The following is a 13,971-nucleotide window of genomic DNA, read 5'->3' as shown; positions in this document are numbered from 1 at the left end:
ATCCTATTCTAGATGATAGAGTCGGGAGTAAAGAGATTTAAGAAGTTAATCCATTGTTATTGGATTTAACTGATTTCACAACCATAGTTACTACTTTAATGGAAGACAAACAATACCATTTCTAGAATACGGACTAGTTCGATTTTTTTTTTTTTTCATGTTGACAAAAGTAATCTCAAACTATTCAACCGAGATTATTCCTGCCACGGGTACGAAATTTCAGCCAGATAAACTAAAACAACTATTCTAGGAGGAATTCCTGCCCTTATTCCGCTCTTATTCCAAAACCAAAGGAGTTTACCGCCACCGGACCAACATCCATCCCCCAGGATCGAACCGTATTTCAGGGTTCTGGAGCGGTGCAGTCACTCGCCTTCTTTTCCCCCTTGCTCTGCCGCCGCAACGACGCTTCCGCCCTCGTCGTCCGCCGCCGCCGCCACTCCCAAATCCCATTTCATGGTGTACTCTACCTGGTCGCCTTGAAGCACCTCTGCCTCATCAAATCTCCCCAGCAACCGGATTCCGTTTTCGGTCTCTTCAAAAGACGCGGTTTTGATGACACCCTGATCAAAAAGCTCGGATCTTGGAACCCAGATACCTCTTCCTTGGACGTGGAGGAGACCCTGGCCCCAAAGTTCCAAGCTTTACGAGATCTCGGCTTCTCCGATTCTCACAACAAGTTCCTGCATTCTCGCCACCCTCTTCCCTGAGATCAAGTTGTGGATGAGTTTTCTCGGCTCAAATGAGCTCCTGATAAAAAAAAATCCCCAAGAAGAGACAGCGGCTTCGTGACGAGTTTTTTGAAGGAATTTCCCTAATGCAGCATCTTTATTGCTTTTTAGGTTCGACGTTGGACGTTGCCTTCTTGTTCAACCGAGTCCTGGTCGGAGTCCAAGCGCACAAACAGGAACTTAATTTTTGAAAAGAAAGCAGCTAATCCACAACTAACATTAAACAAAAGATAAGAGTTTACCTTGATTCACTGAATTGCAGCGGTTAACTGAGCTTCTCCATCCTCTAGGGCTTAGCTCCATTACAGCTGCATGCTATCATGCAACGCCAGAACAAGAAGAGGCCACAAGGATTCCAGACCTTATAACAAAGATAACCTGTAGATCCACATCCATCTAGCCATAGATAAATGACGGAGAAATTTAAGTAAATTATTCTTCCCATCATGATGATTTTTCGGTCTATAGAGAGCCAGGATAGAGCTGTGGAGATCGGTGGCTCACAACAAAATCAAACAATAGACCATGCAATTCAATGCAACACAATGGTACTGGAGGATGCAAGTTAGCTTCAGCTTCTCTCAGAATATCATGATGGAAATCTCTCTAATTGTTCGCTCAAAAATCAGTACAACTGAACAAACCACTTCAATTTCTTGTATATCTTGGCAATGTCAAAAATGGTTAAGTCAAGATCATAATGGTGGCAATTTCAATTAATATGGGTCCAATTTGCCAAACACTTTTACACCACAAACTTCAAACTTGGATGGAGAGGAACTACTAAGCACATCAAGCATGGATTCTGTTGAATTTTCCTTTCATGGTCACGGAGCCGATATATTTGGCCTGGTTGCTTACAAACACGCAACCTGCGTATGCAACAGTGCAATCATCCAAGCTCCATTCCTGGCAAAATGAAGCTTCCCAAATATAACTGGAATTTTTTCAGCACAACCAGGAACATGAGCTTCATGATGTCCGTAATACTAATCCTTATGTGGGAGAACATGCTAACAAAATTCTTAGCGGCTACCATGATGGCAATTACTTATGAAGTCCAAAGTGTATTTTCGGCGTTTTTACACTTCTTTTCTCATGTCTTGATGACTATAAATTCCTCAGGACGTCTGTTGATACATCTAACCAGATCTCTAATTTGTAAAACTGAGGATTGACAGGGCTCCTATAGCGATGAATATCATCTTCTGTAACATAATCATATAATGATGACAAAAAAAACCTAGATACTTCTCAGTCCATGATAATATCTCAGTATGTTCATGCATACAAGTGTCTAAGAGATCAACTGCGACAAAGTACAAAACAAATCATGAAATTTTGCCATGCAATCTAATAAAACTAATTGGTTTCCTTGAGCAGTTCTTTCAGCTTCAGCATGTTCATTATCATAGTGTAGAAGGCCCTGATTTCTGAACCAAAACATTTTCGCAATCAAATCATTTGTCAATTTAACAATTCGGATCTCACTAAAACTGGACGTAATTGCATTAGTCAAAATCTCAATGGGGACAGTATATATGTACAGACCATGTAAAGAAACCAACAATCATTTTTCTCTGAAATAGGCTTTGTTGCTATCATTGAAATGCTACTGATCAAGTAACCTTAACATAAAGTTCATGATGTGCCAAGAAAGGACATAGTTCGCAATTGTTTGCACATGATATGGGGATCATTCAAATATTTCATGAAATACGTAAATGTTTGAGAATATGAAGACATGAGAAGTCAAGAATTTATTTTCATTGTCCGCTTGATACTAGATGATCAAACTTAAGAAGTAGATAGGGACAAGCCATCCTCAAGCCAATGGATTTAATTGCTGCTGGGAACTACATATTAAGTACTGAACTGAAATCATAACACTGACCACCAGAACAAGTGATATGAGCCGCACACAGACAAAGTATCAGGAAGAATGATGTTTAAGAAAATTTCTCACCTCTAATTAATAGATTGGTTGTTGCAAATAAAGCTAGTTGATTGGGATATGATGGGATATGAACTTGAACAATGAACTAAAATTTTCATAATAATAGTTTATCCTCACTAACAGGAGAAAACAAGAAGCAATAACGTATGATGAACATCATTTACTGGAGAAATTAACTACGAGGGTTGTAGTAAAAAATGGGGAAAAACTTGCTAATAAATTATGACCAATAAAAAGCTGTAGCAAATTATGGAGATATATAAAATAATTCTTTTTCCATTCACATTGCTAATAAATCCTAATCCACTTGCAAATATAAATTTCTAGTGTCCCCTATTAAGTATCCAATTAATCTCAGAAGTTGAAATTGATAGGAAAAGGGTCAACAATATATATCAGGCTTAACTCCCTCTCTTCCCCTCCCCTCCCCCCCACCCCAACCAATGTGCGGCCTGAACCATGCACATAAAGGGATAAGTAAATAAGAACTTGATAGTATAAAGATAAGCTTAAACCATGAAAATGATATTAGACATATAAGAATCAAGATAATAGATAAATCAGAGATAATTAAATAAATAAATGAACTGGAGATATTCGAACCCATGACCTCCAACAAACTTGACTCTGATATGTATTAGCTAAAATTAAAATGATTGTATTAGCTAAAATTAAAATGGTTGAAACTGGAAGTGATTGTATTAGCTAAAATTAAAATGGTGGCATTAAATATGGACTGATCAGTTAAAAATCAAAATCACTCTGTTCATGGTTGACAGCCAGTCATAAATTTCTGTTCTTTTTCTTCCTTTTTTTCATGTTTGTGTGCAGTCTTTTTGACTCTTGATCTAGAGTAGTGTTTCATAGCTGACCTCATCTTGATGGGAGAAGGCTTTGTCATTGTTACAGAGATCCTGCTCATGCACAACATGAAATAAAGCTCATTATGTCCCTAGGAGATGACATTGTCTACTGTCATTTACCCATGATATTTAAGTAAATAATTTCATAGCAAAACTTAGAAGACAGAAAACATGCAGACACATGAGAATTGAAGAATTTAGTTTTAGTGTCAACTTGCCACTAAAGGTCTGAACTTAAAAACAACTAGAGCTGCAGGCACCCTAAAATCAGTGGATTTCTCCGCTTGCAAGAACTACATAATTTTGAGTATCAAACTGCAGTTGTAGTGTTGACCACCAAAACATGTGACGATGAGCTAGTTCATGGACAATGTATCAAAATCAAAAATGATGAAGGTCAAACTTTCTATAGAAAATCCCAAATCTTGAGAAGACGAACAGAGAAAATACAGATTATGCTCAGTACCAGCTCTACATTTTGCTAACTTTGAAAGGATCACCATAAAAGCAACTTAAAAAAAAATTCCTAATCTCATATCAAAAGATCATGAGAATGGGTGAATATGATCTCTTCTTTTATTAAGAAATATCTTGCCATCGGTGCTGCAAGCAAAGTTAGTGAGTTTAGGATATGACCTGACAAATAAAACTAAACTTTTGTAAGATTTATTCCCGTACTCTAAGGAGGCAATGCGAAAAAAGAACATGTAATAAACAATATTTACTGGTGACTGGTGAAGTTAACTTTAATAATTGTTGAAAAAGAAACATGAAACCCATGATAGACTGAGAACCATGAAGTTAAAAAAAATAAGTAGCATATCATGAAGAGGTTTGGGAAAAGAAAAAAGTCTTCTTCTCATTCCCCGTTCACATTGCCAACAAATCCCAATCTCCTTATAACATGCAACTCTCGTCCTCAAGCAATAAGAAATCAAAGATCTCAGGATCATCATAATATTTCAACACATCAATAGAAGTATGAGACAAAAAAAACTAGGGAAATTAATGCTTACATCAGAAAGAGAGAATATGTTAAATTGCGTCAATGTATAAATCCACTGAACGAAGATAATAAGAGACCTGACAGTATCTTCTTCAAAACTTGCAAGCAATAGGTACTTTCCCAGTACAAGCAGCCATATAAGCTTCAGAAAGGCCTGGAATCTTCTTCTCATTCGGAAGAACAAACTTCTTGAGGAAGTTCTCTTCGGTTAATGCAATGGCAGGAAAGAAGTCCCGTCCTCCCTCAGGCAATTCTTTCGACTTGAGAATCCTCAGCACATGATTCCTGGGAATCAACCTCCTCTCCAAGCTGCACATGAGGAGCACTGGGTGGAAGGCAACATACGAGAGCTCAAGCCCAGCTTCTTTTGTCAAAAAATCCATCTTAGCACGTATTCTCTTCTCAGAAAAATGCAACAGCTTCGGGGTCTTGCTGACTGCAGAGGCAATCTCGGATTCCGACCACCCAAGGCTCTTCAAGAGCCTGAACTTCGCATCGACCGCAGTTCTACTGCTGCAAAGGACAGCAGAGAGCGCCTGCCAGAACATACCCGAACTACGGGGGACCCCTAATTCTTCAGCACGTTCAATAACAACCTTCAATGAATCGAGATTCATAGTGATGAATCTGGGAGAATTTAGAACCATCTTTCCGATCCGGCAGTCAGGAATGCCGCAATCCCGTAAAAGCGAAACATTGGGCAAGATCCTCTTACCAACGTTGCAGCTGATAAGGTATGGGTTCCTCTTTAAGGCTTTCAGGAGGTTCTCTTGGGTACCAAACAGAGACCTCCAAAACTCGATCTTGGGCCGCGGATCATGAATCTGGATGGTCCTTGGCACCGATGAGACCAGCTGAACCATTTCTGCTTCGGGAAACCCCATGTCCAGCAACGCCACGAACTTGGGACTGAGGGTTTTCTCCACCTTGGAACAAAGCACTCTGGGGTGCAAAGATACCAACTTTCGGATGTTGGCGTCGGTGAAACCGCTCTGCTTGAGGAAACGAAGGACGGAATCAGGATTGGAAGGGGATTTGAGGTGCGCGATGTGTTTCGCTGCTTCCGCCGCGTCGCCCGATGAAAGCCCACATGAATTGATGAGATATTGCAGCAAGAACGGGGGTGCGGAGGATGGATTTGGAACTGTGGCAGTAGAGAAGCGAGAGAGAGTAAAGAGATGGTGATGTCGAGACGAGAAGAACGCGTTCTTGAGAGCAGTAGAAGAGGAGTGGAGAACGTAAAAGAGCCTCCTTTGGAGCGGCGGCATCCTTTTAGCGAGAAGGAAGAGCTCTTGTATGTCACCTGCAAGGGTTTTCGTAGGATTTGTCCCCGATCTCAGGCTTGGAAAAATTATGAACTTTCCGAGTCAGCGCACCGTCCTTGGATATCACCTTATTTGTTCCGCCTTCTCTATTTCTTGTAGGGTGCCAGCAAGGGTTTAAATGGGACTTGATTATGTAAAAAATGTGGACTTTTTTTTTAATCCCAATTCATTGCAATCAAGTTTTGAACTTTTGAAAAATTGCAGTTTCTCCTAAAAACTACTACCTTTTCTTTCATCCAAACTCTTGCTAGGTTTTTTATTTTCTTTTTTTCTCCATTTTCTTCTGTCCCATAGATTGGCAAGATATTGTATTTCTCTTAGTCCACCAGCAGCGGTGACCAATAAAATTCCTTCTTTGCTTCGCTGATGAAAATAAAATAATCATCTTATATTAGGTCCTTCTATTTTAATTATCCATCTCATAAGTTTTTTCTATCATCCATTAGTTTAATCAGCTTGCATCCTTCACTCAACTTAAAAAAAAAAAATAACTAGTGATTGTGAGCATTATCAAAGATAGATGTTCGTCTCAAAACATCTGCTATTATTATTTTTTTATGATTCTGACACCTTTGTTATTTAACAAATAGTGGTATCAAAGTATTTCTATTTTTTTAGTCCAACATATATACTTTGAAGATATATGTTATATTTTATTTCTTACAAGTGAGATTAAATAATTTTATTTATTCGATCGTAACCTAATCTATGGCATACATTGAATTTATTAAAGAAATTATTATTTTATATATCATGCAAATAGACAATTTCACTGTGGTTGTGCATGGCAAATTTGTCAACAAAAAATAATATATTGCTTATTCTAGAGCGAGCATACCATTTTTTGACATTCGGGACACGTAAAGCATTTAGGATATGGTGGAGCTTAGTGAGGGCTTATTGAGAGCTTATTCGGGTAGATGGCTTATTGAGAGCATTATTATTGATTTTATTTCCAGCGGCTAAGACGAAATTATCTCATCTTAATGACCTCATCCACTGATATCCACGTGTCTACCTATCACAGCAACTTAGAGGCCACCGTCTCCTTCACCGTCCAATGATCCAACCTCACTAAATCCTAGTCGTTCAATCCCCCGCCATAAACCCCTCCCGGTCCCTCCCTCCACCCCCGAGAATCACTTCCGGCCGCTCTGCGCCCCGCCGACCCGCCTTCCGCCGTCGCCGTCGCCGGCCCCGTCTCCGCCTCCCTCCGACGCCTCCCCTTCCACCTCCACCCCCGCGCTCTCAAGCTCTCCTTCCCCGGCGCCTTCCCCTCCCCCCGCCGGCCCCCCGCGGCGCCGCCGGCGCCACCATGGTCGACACCGCCACCTTCAGCTATGACTCCTTCCTCGCCGACATCTCCAACTCCAATGGCACCCTCGAGGCCACCATTGCCGAAGTCGAGAAGGTCGACCGCATCTTCTCCGACCCCGCCGTCCAGTCCTTCTTCGTCAACCCCACGATCCCGCCGGAGAAGAAGCAGGAGGTGGTGAAAGAGATCGCCTCCTCCTCCGAGCTTCAACCCCACACCGCCAACTTCCTCAACATCCTCGTCGACATGAAGCGGATCGATATCATCAAAGACATCGTCAAGGAGTTCGAGGTGTTCTACAATCGGATCACCGGCACGGAGGTGGCCGTGGTGTCATCGGTGATGCGGCTTGAGTCCCAGGACCTCGCTCAGATCGCTCAGTCGGTGCAAAGGCTCACAGGGGCCAAGAATGTGAGGATTAAGACAGTCATCGATTCCTCTCTCGTTGCTGGGTTCACCATCCGGTACGGGCCGTCGGGGTCGAAGCTTATTGACATGAGCGTCAAGAAACAGCTCGACGAGATTGCCGCGCAGCTCGACTTCTCCTCCATTGCCCTCGCCTGATTCCGAGGTCAATCCCCTCCACTTTTTCTTCCTTGAAAGTTTCAATCTTGGTGTGAATTGTAAGGCTTTAAGATGGGATTCTGTTGTTTGGTGAAGGTTTTCTTTGAATTCTCCTGAAAGATTGCTTTTGGGGGAATTAGCGAGTCTTAGATTCTTTGAATCCTTCATCAAGATTGTTTTTTTGTTAGTCACCAGTTGTGTAATTCGAAAAGTATTATGAATATATGTAGCATGTAGAGGATGTAAAATGAATTCTGTATTATGGCATTGTTTCAGTTTGTGCAAATATGATCCGAAGTGTATCGAAGCTTTGTCTAATTCATAGAATTTAATTTGGAACATTCTACGTTAGCTAATTTTATCACGAGTTGATAGCGTAACATGGTGCATAAGTGATGAAATGTGAATTTTACCATATTGTGACATGTTTCGTGGAGATGGTGGGAAGTATTAAGGTAATTGTTATGTGCCGAATGCTCAGTTTTCTGGGCTAGTAGTCTTTTTTTTTTTGCCCAATAATTTGGTGAATGCAGTGAACTCAACCCTAAAATTACCTCCTCACAAATTGCAATTGTATCTCATTTTCCTAATTTCCCACTGCATTCACCAATTGGTGTACTCGTAAAATATGTTATCAAAAGGGGTCGTGCATCAAAGTTTAAATTCTTGTGTGTTTTATAGAAGTCACTATCAGGAATGCAAGTTTGTTGGGATCAGAAATGTGCCTGATTAAAAACTAAAATTCAATTTTGGGCTTGTTCGATTCAGAGAAGGCTTATTTTATGTTGTAATGCCATTTGCAGATTAAATGCATGTAACAAAGATGACAATGTTTATGCTATAGCATATAATTGACGTAGAGTTTGAAATTTATGTACCGGAGAAAATTTGGATGAAGACACTATGCATACTTCGCATTTCTGAGGATTTCGCCCAAAGTAAGAACCATAGAAGTAACATCCCCAACTCAAACCTAGATGAATACGATATGCCTCTTGGTATATTTGACAAATGGTGACATATTCTTCAAAATCTCCTTTTTTGGTTACCCAAGTAAAGTTTGCATCTATATGTAAATCTCTCTCTCTCTCTCATTGTGTATGGTTAGGTCACTTTTTCAGAACAATCATAACCTTCTTGATTTAATATTAAGTTATTCTGGTCTCTAGCTTTACTAGGCTTCTCAAAGCTCTTCCTGCATGCTTATCTCCATAGAAAGAGCACACTCTTTCATCTATAAATTTTAAAAAGACCCAATTTTGGCTTCCCTTAAAGAAAGATTTCCATTTATCAGAGAAAAATGACTGCTATGAAGTAATGTGTTTCTTACTTATTGCTTTTATTGGAAATGCCAAAAAAAAGGGGAAAAAACATTCATTTGTAATTGTATCCCTTATTCATTTTAAGATGGTTAATTAGTTTATTATTTTGAATTTGCCTTCTCTTTCTCTCTCTCTCTCTCTTGTTTGAATAGAAATACAATTTATCTGAGAGTATTCAGTATAGGCCTTTTATGGCAAGGCCTTCCAAAGTATCATTCAGATGTTAGTCTGGGACATTCTTTTGATTTATGTTTTTACCTCTTGAGACCACATCGCTCCTGGTTTTATCTTTGTTGTCATTATGAAAGAGTACCCAAAAGAAAAATCATCAGGAGACTGCAAACTTGCACTAATGCTAACAAGAGATGGATTCCAGTTCAATTGGACTACCATACTCTGCTCATTTCCATGTTGGTGGCGATGAGTTCACAGTAACAATTATTTGCCAGGCGATCAGTTCACAATAACAACTATTTTGCCTGTCATCTGCCCTGAGAATTTGGTAAGCTTGGTTAAAGAAACCTGAGTCCCAAAGCTTAATTCTTTCCTGTCTTCTATCTAACTTTGAACCACTTGTTCTGAAGCCCACAAACTCCTGCTTGGAGAATGTTTTATGTAAAAGAAAAGGTTTGTGGCAGATGAGTTCCTAAAGGTAAGAGATGCCACATGTCTGAAATTCTAAAATTTAGATTATTGATCAAATGAGTGTTGATAATTTTTAACACAGAATAGTCAAAAGAGAGTGCTTAACTTGGAATAAAGTTATCCCCTTATAGTATAGCCTAAGTTACCAAAATGGTGATTTAGGCTTGAAATTCCAGTTTAATGATCAAGGACTGTCAGGCTATTGAAGCAGCACTGCAAGCATATCTAAATCCTAATACCTCTAATTCATATTTTTGACAGGAATATGACTTTCACCTCCACCTGATGAGTGGGTTACCATGGCCAATTAAGACAACAGCTTGAGAATGAATTATGGGTCTGATGAATGGGGTAGTGCAATTAAGCTCTGATTTTAGGATATCTGCTTGAATGGCAGTCTGCAGGGAGCTGCTGTTAGAAATGGTTATCTCAGTTCAGATAAAGTTCCTCAAATCATCATCTTAGTCCTGCTAAAAATTTGACTAGGTTCTTATGTTGAGTCACCTTGTCTTGAAAATTTCTAAATAGATTTGGTGTATCATTGGTGTTGGATATTCCTGAGGTTCCAACAGTATAAAAATTAAAAACCGGTGTCGTGTGTGGTTTATACTTAACTATAAATCAGGAACTATCTCGTATTTGATCCAAAATATCAGACTATCATGCAAAAATCTTTCATGGCAATACTCCAAGGCATCACTCAGACAAAATGTACATCATTCTGATGTGGCACTGGCAAATTGTGTGACTATGGCACTACACAGCATTTACATGGTAATATAGAATATTTTATTTAAGAATGGAAGGCAAACTTAAAAGAGATGGCACAGAGTGTAAGGAGGGATTGACAGAAGTGAAGGGAGGAGCATGGAGGCTGATGGTCATGTCACCATGGCCCAAAACGAGATGCCAGTGTTGATGCTTTTATGGTCTATTATCTTGTCTTGGCCCATGGTGTTAACTATAGGCCTGCCTTGGTCATCAGGCTAAGCTACATTTTCTATGCCGCCCTCGTTCCAATGGAACCATGACCCCATCATCTGATGTTTTACATGCATGTATCTCAGCCAGTGCTCTATGAGAGGGAGAAAGAGGATGGACAAATAGGGCTGGTTGGGATGGAAGACAAGCCTGCCCATAAGCATTCCATGAAGGTCATCAAGGTAAGCTACATTCTCTACACCACTGTCATCTTGATGGAACCATGGTCTGATCATCCATTATGTGCGCGAGAGAGACCTATATACTAGGGGTGGAAGTGGACTTGATAATGTCTGTTCATATCCATTTTGTATTGAATCTATTTGAATGTGGATATAAATTTAAGTACCCGAGTAATAGCCAAATCCATCTCTATATCCATCAAGAAAAACTGGATATGGATATGCATAGATAACTTCTTGTATTCGATATCTAGTTTTATTTGCAATTTTATTTAGCCTTACATAACTCTCATAAACTTTAAAAGAAAATAAAAAATAATATTAATTTAACAAGATTTTAACTTCTTTTTACCTTCAACATGGTGATATCTCTGATTTTGTGGCTCATAAAGTTTAACTATTGATTTATATCCACATTTGTATCTGTACTATCAATATCCGCATATGCATTTAAAATAAATGTGTAAATTTTAACATCCAATTGATATTCATATCAGAATTTGTATTCACCAAAAAAAAAAAAAAGAATATAAACATAAATATACCCATGCTCGATCCATATCCAAACCATTTTATCTTCAAAAGTTAGTAGAGTAGCACCAGCCTTAATTGCTTAACAATGTGACAATGGTCACTCATTATACCTAGTCAAGAAGGTGGATTACCGCACCATAGCAGTGGCATTCGCTCTGCATTTCAAGTATCAGGTGTTGCCTATTGGAAAAGTTAGTGTCATCCTCTTTGTTATCATCAAACCAGGCCACACAATAGCTTCAGTTCCTCATCTAGTTATAGGACCCCGGCTTCATTACAGTCTAGCATCTTTTTATAACTGTTAATATTGTTGCAGCCGTATCCTTTGCTTCTTTTTTTGCCCCCTGAACTTGGATTAGTTTACATGTTGAGTTACCAAAGTTATTAACAACTCAATGAGCTTCATAAATGTGTTTCTTTCTACAATACTGTTGGAGATGCCTTTCATTTTCTTGATACAAACAAGCAACTTGCTTATGATTCTCAGTTTCTCAAGTGCATCATGCTTTTCAAGCTTGTTATTCTCTCCAATAAATGATTTAATACTAGTATCTTTAAAGAAAATATAAGAAGTCTATCCAATCAACTCTTCTAAGACAAATTGTTCCACTTTACTACACCTCTATTTAAGATATGCCGTCTCGGTACTAGGCTCCGTACTGACGCCACCTTGTTATTGTGTCCGTACATCTAGAATAGGAGCCAGTTCGGCATACTGAGTGTCGGTACGCCGCGCATACCGGTTCAGTACCAATATGGTATGATATGCTCCATACTGTCCAATTCGGTATGGTATGCCCTGCATCGTCCGGTTTGGTACGGTATGGCGTACCTTGCTTCTACTACTACTTTACCGCACTATCAACGATCTATAGAAGAGCTAAACTCCTAGCAACATATCAGCCCTCCATCAATCTATGGAAGTGAACTATAGCTTGTCCTATGGTCACACCTCTTTTCTTAGCAGCAAGAGGTTCTGAGTTCTAGTCTTGGGCCTGGGTAATCAAAAGCAGCAAATGGTATCCTTAAACATGTCTAACTTGAAAGATGTCACCAAGATCCAAGAGGATAATGGTAGCAAAGTTGCCTTCAACCAAATCAAGTGCATGACGAAGTCCATCCGAGGATGCTGTGAGCTTGGCAATTGGAACCGAGGTTGCTCTGGCCTAGTCAGAATTCTTTCGGATAGCCCCATCAAAGTTTAGTTTGCCCAAGGATAGGGAAGCGAAGGGAGAAAACCAGGTAGGGGCTGGAGTTGAGAGACCTGAACTGGTGCATTTAGTAGCAAAAAATTTATATAGGGACTTTGATAGGAAGAAAAAAATGTAATTAGGATTTTGTCTCTCCTTGTCTATATTTCTTTTTAGGCTTGTTAAACAGGTTTGTATCCTTTCTTTCCTTCTCTTTTACATCTTTTACCATCACAGCCGTATGGATTGCACGGACTAGCATCCTGTGGACAAACAAAGTTGGAGTTGCTGAGAGTCCCCATGAGTTCGGATTATGTCCGGTAATTATGATTGTTCTAGGGCCAGCAAATTCTGTACAAACTAGTGTTATAGTGAATATATTATATTGTAAATTGGAATTTGGTAAAGCTCATCAATTTGTATGTCTCGAAAGTCATTAGAACCATGAGCTTGAGCAACAAATTGTCAAAACTATTGGTTCAGTTCTTGGTTGGTTTCAGTTCTATGGTGTATACAGTGCTAACAAATTTTTGAAAATGACCGGTGCCATTCTTTTCATAATGCTATTAGAGGTCTTTGAATGTGTTGAAATTAGCTAGCATCCTGCTTTTCTTAACCATCCATTGCTCGAGAATCATACTATTCAGGTACATTAAATTATTATTTTAATATTTGACATCAATTTTGTGAATTGAAATAGGAGAGATATTTTGCATGGAAAAAAATCAAACTGCATCACTTCCTATATAAGGGAACCTCTTTTCCAGAACTCTTTTGTGAAGTTCTATATATTTGATCTTTAAATTGATGATACAATCACATATTCTTTAGTTCCTTACGATCTTGATGTTGTTTCTATACAGATGGGGCCAATTTTTCTTCCAGAAGACAACAAGAATAAAGTTGTATCAGAAACCATATTCTGAGAAATTGGGTTTAATGAAAACTGCCCGACAGGTCATGGGAATGTGAAAACAGGATGTTGCGCCAATAAAACCCAGATCAAACTATCAAATTAAAAATGATTCAATGGTTAATCTACTCATTTCCACAATAGATAGTGCTCATTATGCGAGTTCTTTTAAATTGTTTATTGATGACTAGCATGTTTATTATATTTTGATCATAGAGAACATGCACTATACTTTATTGTCAAAAGTTCGAGCTTTTCTTTGATATCTTACTTTTCTCATAAGTTGTTCATGCATATCAACCGAACGATTGATATTTTCTCATCTGATTGCAACCAGCTGCACCCGAAGGTACCAGGAAGGATACCTGTTTAATTAAAAATAATCCTAACATGATGGACAGTATTGTAAAATTAGAACATTTTCAACTCTCAGTCCTGATATC

The 13,971-nt window shown here is 39.0% G+C and overlaps 2 protein-coding genes across 6 annotated transcripts; one reads left to right on the top strand and one right to left on the bottom strand.

Moving 5' to 3' along the window:
• Positions 1-28: 28 nt before the first annotated feature.
• Positions 29-5,900, bottom strand: LOC103717770 (transcription termination factor MTERF4, chloroplastic-like). 4 transcript variants are annotated; one of them, XM_008806275.4, is made up of 3 exons: positions 4,635-5,900; positions 974-3,602; positions 29-880 (listed from the first exon to the last, which is right to left on the bottom strand). In XM_008806275.4, exon 1 carries the CDS (start codon positions 5,823-5,825, stop codon positions 4,650-4,652), a length of 1,176 nt encoding a protein of 391 aa, XP_008804497.2. In that variant the 5' UTR covers positions 5,826-5,900; the 3' UTR covers positions 29-880; positions 974-3,602; positions 4,635-4,649. The 4 variants fall into 4 exon arrangements, with proteins under 4 accessions (XP_008804497.2, XP_026664518.2, XP_038990224.1 ...); XM_026808717.2 differs by having other exon boundaries at positions 974-2,164; XM_039134296.1 differs by having other exon boundaries at positions 974-1,640.
• A 1,045-nt stretch (positions 5,901-6,945) lies between these two features.
• LOC103717780 (ATP synthase delta chain, chloroplastic-like) lies at positions 6,946-13,658 on the top strand. Of its 2 annotated transcripts, none has more exons than XM_026808718.2 (2): positions 6,946-7,768; positions 8,565-8,805. In XM_026808718.2, the coding sequence occupies exon 1, from the start codon at positions 7,198-7,200 to the stop codon at positions 7,759-7,761; it is 564 nt and encodes a 187-aa protein (XP_026664519.1). In that variant the 5' UTR covers positions 6,946-7,197; the 3' UTR covers positions 7,762-7,768; positions 8,565-8,805. The 2 variants fall into 2 exon arrangements, with proteins under 2 accessions (XP_026664519.1, XP_017700841.1); XM_017845352.3 differs by lacking the exon at positions 8,565-8,805 and adding an exon at positions 13,479-13,658 and having other exon boundaries at positions 6,947-7,768.
• The last annotated feature ends 313 nt before the right edge of the window (positions 13,659-13,971 follow it).

The sequence above is a fragment of the Phoenix dactylifera genome, chromosome 15 (assembly GCF_009389715.1).
Source record: "Phoenix dactylifera cultivar Barhee BC4 chromosome 15, palm_55x_up_171113_PBpolish2nd_filt_p, whole genome shotgun sequence".
Classification (NCBI taxonomy): domain Eukaryota; kingdom Viridiplantae; phylum Streptophyta; class Magnoliopsida; order Arecales; family Arecaceae; genus Phoenix; species Phoenix dactylifera.
Note: the sequence above shows the minus strand (reverse complement) of the source record. Positions and strands in the feature narration are given on the sequence as shown.

Coding starts and splice junctions, on each gene's coding strand:
- LOC103717770 (XM_008806275.4), bottom strand. CDS start 5,825: ATGCCGCCGCTCCAAAGGAGGCTCTTTTACGTTCTCCACTCCTCTTCT.
- LOC103717780 (XM_017845352.3), top strand. CDS start 7,198: ATGGTCGACACCGCCACCTTCAGCTATGACTCCTTCCTCGCCGACATC.